The sequence below is a fragment of the Acomys russatus genome, chromosome 24 (genome assembly GCF_903995435.1).
Source record: "Acomys russatus chromosome 24, mAcoRus1.1, whole genome shotgun sequence".
Taxonomy (NCBI): domain Eukaryota; kingdom Metazoa; phylum Chordata; class Mammalia; order Rodentia; family Muridae; genus Acomys; species Acomys russatus.
The window spans coordinates 1,503,166-1,511,245 of NC_067160.1; the positions used below are offsets into that span (position 1 = coordinate 1,503,166).

The following is an 8,080-nucleotide window of genomic DNA, read 5'->3' on the forward strand; positions in this document are numbered from 1 at the left end:
TCATAACAGCAAAACATAATATGCTTCAAATCAAGTTAATCTCAAGTTAATTTGCCTCTTAAAATTTCTCCATGATTCACAAATAAGTAAAGCAAATACAAAATCCATATTTCCCCAATTCCTGATTTTTAAAAATCCCAGTCACACACTCCCCTCTGATCTCTCCTTCCCATATATGGAAACATTGTGATAACTCATATTTTATTGAAGAGAACAGTGTTTCTCCCATATTTCTTGTGCCTCAGAATCCTGGAAAATTCTATTCTCTCTGATTCTTTACATAATTATTTTCCGTTGTCTATTTAAGCTTGAATTCAAATGTTGCTTTGACAGAAGCACCCAATTATTCCATGGCAAATTACTCTCCTTGATTGTCTCAGTGAAACCCTAAATGTGTTTACTAATCACACCTGGTGCCTACTGCGCTGATCATGTTCACAGATTCATCTCACAAATTTTGTTTACTGCGCCTGTACTTCAAACATCAGATTCATGAAGAAAGACAAATCACATGATTTATGTGAAGCTTCAAATTGTTTTGTTCCAGAGCAAAAATTCAGATATATACTTAACACATTAACAAAAAAAAATGATACAAAGAAACCGAAATAACAGAATGATATTTGTTGTCATAGACAAAGGCATCAGCTGCCACGTAATCTTAAGATTCACTTGAGTTTCATATAACTGATTCATTTTCCATTGTTCCTTTTAAATTTTCTTTTCTAGCTGCAGCTTGGGTCTAAGTTTTTTTTCTTTCCAATTTAGAAAGAGGGAACATATCAACAGCTCTTGTATCTTATTGAAAATTTTAGAAAAACTAATTATGACCTGACACTCTAAACTTTACATGCAAATTTGTAGATGAAGGATGACTGTGTGATTTACTGGGTCAAGTGCCATCAGTTGTGAATGCTAAAGGCATGCCAGCTGTCTAGTTAGGACAAATGGTTATCCTTAAACAGCTCTAATATACTGATCATGTGAAAATGACACAAAATTCTATGATGAATATGCATATTATTATCTTAGAAATATATAAATAAATGTGTCCAGTATTATTGTAATAATTAAAATATTAAGAGTCATGTAAATGATTAAATTCAGAGTTCATTTTATGCATTATAAAATATTCAAAATTTAAGAAGATTATTATTCATTAAGACATAATGAAAGGAATATGAGGCTTTAGGACAAGAGTAGAAAGTATAGTCAAAGGTTAGTATGTTCTATGTATAATGCCAAGTTGTTACAGAAACATTAACATTTTGATATAACCCTTTCTAAGGTGAAAGATTTCAACATCCTTAAAAATATGCCTAGGGACATAGTTTCATGCAATTCTGCATTAGTTAATAAGGCAGAAAATTAACAAAAAGTTAACAGGTGTGGTGATAAGAAAATTAAGTTAAATTTCCATCTAATGACTTTATATGACATCCTATAGAAAATGGGAAGGATGCTTGCTATAAACACGTCAGATATAGCAGGTCTCAGTTTAATGGCATTTGAATTATTAAAGATCATACAAATCCTCGTGCCATTCTCTTACTCAACAATATATAATATATGAATCATAGCTTCAAATTCTGCCATTTAACAGCATGACCATCCTTCCGTATGAAGGTAAAGAGGCCCACAGCTCTTACCAAACGCAGCACCTCTATATAATTAGTTATTTCCTCACATTACTTCAGCACAAATTTAGGCAGAAAACCTTGAGTTTGACAGATGAATTGTAACTCATTCATAATTCAAGAAAACCTCCCCCTCAGGTCTGCTCTTCTATCTAATGGCAATGGCAGAAAATACTTCCATAACGTTGTATGTCTTTCTTTTCATTTTCAGACGACCTCACAACATTTACATGGCTTCTAGAAATATATCTCATGTCACTGAGTTCATTCTTGTCGGTGTTTCAGACCGTCCAGAACTGCAGGTACCCCTTTTCTCTCTCTTCTTCATCATCTACATGCTGACCGCAGCCGGGAACCTGGGCATCATCACCCTTACCACCGTGGACTCGCGACTGCAAACTCCCATGTACTTCTTCCTCAGACACCTGGCAGTCATCAACTTTGGCAACTCCACTGTCATTGCTCCTAAAATGCTGGTCAACTTCTTAGTCACCGAGAAAACCACCTTATACTACGAATGTGCCACCCAGCTGGGAGGATTCCTGGTTTTCATTGTAGCAGAGATCTTCATGTTGGCTGTGATGGCCTATGACCGCTATGTGGCCATCTGCAACCCTCTGATGTACATGGTTGTGGTGTCTCGGCGGGTCTGCCTTCTGCTGGTGTCCCTCACATACTTCTATGGCTTTTGCACAGCCATTGTTGTTTCATCCTGTGTGTTCTCTGTGTCTTATTGCTCCTCAAAAAAAATCAACCATTTTTACTGTGACAATGTTCCTCTCCTAGCACTGTCCTGTTCTGACACCTACCTACCCGAAACGGTAGTCTTTATATCTGCAGCTACAAACTTGTTTTTTTCCATGAGTATAGTGCTAGTATCTTATTTCAACATTGTGTTGTCTATCCTAAGGATCCGTTCCTCAGAAGGAAGGAAAAAAGCCTTTTCCACCTGTGCTTCCCACATGATGGCTGTCACAGTTTTCTATGGGACACTGCTATTTATGTATTTGCAACCTCAAACTAACCACTCACTAGATACTGATAAGATGGCCTCTGTGTTTTATACATTGGTGATCCCAATGCTGAACCCTATGATCTACAGCCTGAGGAACAAGGATGTGAAGGCTGCTTTAAAGAGACTAGTGACAAGTCCATGTGATTCCTTCAAATCACTGTAACTTTAAGACCCTCTTGGTTAATAAAGACATGCGTATGATCACCCTACATTGCATAATAAAAAGTTAGAAGGCTGGCTTACAGGTTTGAAGCTAGTCCTGGGCAAGAAGAGGGCACAGGATTGAAGCAGAACTGAGTTACAAAATAAACAGAAGCTCTTCTGGTTGGAACAGTAAATTAATGACATTGCTGTCACTAACTGTCCAGGAGCAATCTGATAGTTAATTTGGAAGGAATGTTTCCAAGAACATGAAGATGTACAGCTTTTTAAAAAAATATCCATTGATAATTTATGTTGTATTTAGATTATATCTGTTCCTGTTTTTCATAACAGCTCCTATTGGACCATCTTTCCCAGGCACTGCATTCTCCTCCTTCTCTTTCAATTAATTAATGTTTATAACATACTGATTATACATTGAATTTTTTGTTAAGTAAATGTTAATGCTAGAGAGGAAGTGGGGAAAAGACAGACAGGAACAAGGGAATATAATAATGAAAAAAAGATGGTAGTAGAGAAAAAAGAAAGACGATAAGGAGTAAGGAGTGAAAAGGGAGGAGGAGGAAGAGGAGGAGAGAGAGAAAGAGAGACAGACAGACAGACAGACAGAGGCAGAGAGAGGCAGAGACAGAGAGAGGGAATGAGACTATGAGAGAAAATATTAGTGAGAGTGATAAAACTAGTACAGGGAGCCACTAACAGGGTTTCCAACAGATAAAGTCAAAACAATTTTAGTTGAAAATTTTACATATGTAGATGCTAATTAAAGCATTTTCCTACCTATAAGATAAGATTCCACATATTTTAAATAAATGTTTACATGAATTATAAGTAATGAAAAACTAGCAATTGTTCCATAATGGAGAATTCTATTCAGCCCTTTGGGACTGGGCTGATAATTCTTTTTGTGTGATTTTATCACAGTGTTTTCCTTCTAAATAGTAAAATATTCAAAGTAAAGTTGCATCATTACAGTGGAGAAAATGACAAACACTAATTCAGTTAGAAAATAGATTAACACTACCAGCAATGAGTCCACCCTACAATGGGCTCCTTCATGATGTGAACAAAATTAAAAATTCATTGCTTTTATTTCTTAACCTACGCCTATAACTTAATTCAATGATGAGAAAATTTGAGAAGATGCCCAATAGAAGATCACTACAGAAAACATTCTCCAGAATATCTCCCCCAAAATAGCCATAAAACGCAGAGAAGCTATGTCACCAATTGAACTTCTGTTTCAAAATAAAATATGGGAGTGGAAAATACCACTGAGCTTATGAAGTGCTTTTCTATTATGCATGAAGCCATACGTTTAGCTCCTCAGACCTGCCTTGAAGGTTGAGTAATTTGTGAAATAAGATTTGTGAATAGAACCTATTTCTTTCTCAGGTGAGGCTGCTGCCAATATAACACCACATTAAAACAAACAAAAAAAAAATTTAACGGGTAGTGTAAAGTCACCACTCACACAACAATGCACATGTGTGTATAAACAACATCCCCACACATACACATATACACACTCAGAAAATACAAATGTACACAAGACACTTTACAGATGACTGGCACTCGTTGAAAGTTCAGGCCACCTGTCATAATAGCTCACATTTCTAATCCTTAAGCTTGGAATTCTATAACAGGAAGTCAAAAGTGTAGCCCAGCCTTGTACAAGAAAAAAAAAAAAATGAAACCGGCATATATATCAAATTTGTGGCCATTTATGGACTAGAATTACTCATGAGTCCTCAGATTGTAAGTTGTGTCACTAAAATGAAAATAATTTTGTCTTTAAGAAATTTAAAACAACAAAATTTACATTTCTTAGCTGTATGGAGGGATGCATACTCTTTTTCTAGACATCATTTTTGTCTTTTATTGCTTATTTTTCAGTGATTTATCTGATGTATACTTTTATTAAGATAAACAGATTTGGAGTTGTGCTAACTGCATATTTCATTGATGGCCTTATAATTTTCTACAGTTTTAAAATCTCTAAGCTATCTTACATTACTACTTTATTCAAATGGCACTATCAGTTTTTCACATGTCAATCTCTTGTAATAACTCAGAAGGGAATAACAGATTAATAACAGTGTCCCTTTGTAATTTAGCACAGCCAGTGGGAAAAGACATGTCTTATTTTAAGAACTTGATAAGTTCTCAGATAAGTAAACTTTATAAATGTAAATTGTGCAAAATAAAAATGTAAGAACTATAGAGTAAATATAGAATCTCCTCTAGGGTGGATGAACTCTGCTGTTCATTGTAAAAGACCAAGAACAATGTCTCTGTGCTTATACAGGATGCCGGATTCAGTGTCCTGGCAAGGTGACTTGAATGAAAATTTCTCCCTATTCTTAGTCATTTGAACACCTGGTCCCCACTTAGTGACGCTGTTTGGGGCTGTGCAAGAGGGAGTAAGTAACTGGGGCAAGCCTTTGGTTTTAAAAGCCCTGTGCGGCTACCACTTTGTTCTCCCTGCTTTGTGCTGATCTTTAAAGACATAAGCTCTCAGCCTTCATTCTTGCAGCCATCTGTCTACCAGTCCCTTTCTTCCATAATGGAGTCATAGCACTCTGGAGCCATAAGTCCAAATAAACTCTTCCTTTCCTCAGTGTCTTTTATCGTGATGTTTTATCACAGCAAAAGGAAAATAACTACTACACCTGGGCAGACCCCATTACAACTCTGCGCGTCAATGACGTTGTATAGGAACAGATCTCATTTAAGTGATTACTTGGTGCAGGAGTCAAATCTACTCCATGCACTGAAATATCATCCTTTGTGCCAAAGTTGATTCTGATAATTTCATCATTATACTGTAACAAGAAATAAAGCATGCTTTTCATTTTTCAAAACAGATGTCACCATAGATAAGCACATATCTCAAGCTTTCACATCTCAAATTTAAGACCTCCCTAAAACCCTTATATTTTTGAAAAATAAAGATATTCAAAGCCATTAAAACATTTTTGTAGAACTTTCAAAGGAAATAAAAGCTGTTACATTTTTATTACTGTAATTTATTCACATTACATCTGGATATAATCCCCTAGCTCTTATCTTCCGCTCTCTCCCTCCCTCCCTCTTCCTATCTATTCCCCTCCCTGTGACCTCTGACAGATAAGGTCCTTCTCCACCACCTTTGGACCACAGCCTGTCAGGTCACATCTCGATAGTCTGCATCTTCTTCCTCTGTGTTTGTACAGGGCCTCTCCACTAAGGGGCAGTGATGAAAGGGCCCCAGAGATGTTGTCAGAGGCAGTCACTCCTACCCCCTGCCTCCCCATGTGGTGAATGAGCTGTCCATTAGCTACATCTAAGCAGGCATCTAGGTCCTCTGCTTGCACTTTCCTTGGTTGGTGCATCAGTTTATACAGGCCCCCTGGAGACATACTCAATTATAAGGGGATTTTAGACCATCACAGATGTCCTCTGAGAGACTACACCCAGTGGGGGATGTAGACAGACACTGGGACCTGCAGCCGTTGATGTCCTCGGAGAGACTACACCCAGCGGAGGATCATGACAGACACTGGGATGTGCAGCAGGACTCTGAGCTAAGAGCTGCAAGCTGTTGGAAGAGTTGAGGAATGAAAGGATGGCGGGGGTGGGGTGGGTGTGGTTGGCAGGAGCTCCACAAGAAGACTATCAAGGTTGTTATATTTTAAAAGCAAGAGGAGTGCTGCTTCATAAATTTTTACATTTAGTAAATTACTATTAATGCTATTACATAATTGCAACAAATCTAAAAGCAAATTTTCTCATTATAAAATTAAGCCATGGAGTAGAATAGCTGGGTCTTGAGGAAGCCCTATTCCCAGTTTTCTGAGACAGCACCAGATATTTCCAAAGTGTCTGTACTAGTTTGCACTCCCACCAGCAATGAAGGAGTGTTCCTTTCTCTCCACATCCTCGGCAGCATGTGGTATCACTTGAATTTTTTATCTTAGCCATTCTGATGGGTATAAGATGGAATATACTCAGAAGATGCTTCAGCACACAACAAGAAAATTTGCTCAACCATGTTCGTAGCAGCCTTATTCATAATAGCCAGATCATGGAAACAGCCTAAGTGTCCCTCAGTAGAAAAATGGATAAAGAAACTGTGGTGCATTTACACTATGGAATACTACTCAGCTATTAAAAACAAGGAATTCCCAAAATTTGTGAACAAATGGATTGAGCTAGAAATGATCATAATGAGTGAGTTAACCCAGAATCAGAAAGAGTCAAATGGTATATACTCACTTATATCTGCATACTAGCCCAAGGGGCATGTTCCACGAAAATCTTCACTTACCAGGAAAGTGGGACAGAGGGGAGGACATCCTACTGGGACTCTAGATGAGAGAAGCATGGGAGAATAGCAAAGTAGAAGGATCCAGAGGGTCCTAGAAACCTACAAGAAGAACATTATGATAGGCAGATTCGGGCCCAGGGGTCCCGCTCAAACTATGGCACCTGCCAAGGACCATACAGGCGGTAAACTTCAAACCCCTACCCACATCTAGCCAATGGACAGGACATTCTCCACAGTTGAGTGGAGAGTGGGGTATGACTTTCACACATACTCTGGTGCCTCATATTTGACCATGTCCCCTGGAGGGTGAGACCTGGTGGCACTCAGAGAAAGGATAGCAGGCTACCAAGAAGAGACTTGATACCCTAAGAGCATATACAGGGGGAGGAAGTCCCCCTCAGTCACAGTCATAGGGAGGGGAGTAAGGGGAAAATGGGAGGGAGGAAAAAATGGGAGGATACAAGGGATGGGATAACCACTGAGATGTAACAAGAATAAATTAATAAAAAAATAAAAATAAATAAAATTAAGCCATGAAGCTTCATCTAAAATTTAGAGGAATAATATTTTAGCAGCTATATCTTAGATGAAGCTGGTTAGTGAACACAGGTCATTGATTTAGTTCTCTCGTTTACCTAATAAAAAGTACTTCAAGGGCTAGAGCTCAGTAGTTAAGAGAACTTGCTGCTCTTCACTAAGATATCGGTTCAATTCCCACCATCCACATAGGGATTCAAACCATGTGTAACGCTAGTTCCATGGGGATTGGATGCCTTCTGCAATCTGTGGATATTACACTCACATGCACACCTACATGCAGGCAGACACTAGGCAAAGTACCCATATACATAAAATAAAAATAAAAATTTTTCAAAGACAAAGTCCCTTTTTGCTACCAAAAGAAGCACAAAAAAAACAAAAAACAGCCTCTAAACTACTGTAAAATTACTTCAGTGT

The 8,080-nt window shown here is 37.9% G+C and overlaps 1 protein-coding gene across 1 annotated transcript; it reads left to right on the plus strand.

Annotated features, from left to right (window-relative positions):
- Positions 1-1,867: 1,867 nt before the first annotated feature.
- Positions 1,868-2,815, plus strand: LOC127207310 (olfactory receptor 8J3-like). Its single transcript, XM_051166687.1, has one exon. The coding sequence runs from the start codon at positions 1,868-1,870 to the stop codon at positions 2,813-2,815; it is 948 nt and encodes a 315-aa protein (XP_051022644.1).
- The last annotated feature ends 5,265 nt before the right edge of the window (positions 2,816-8,080 follow it).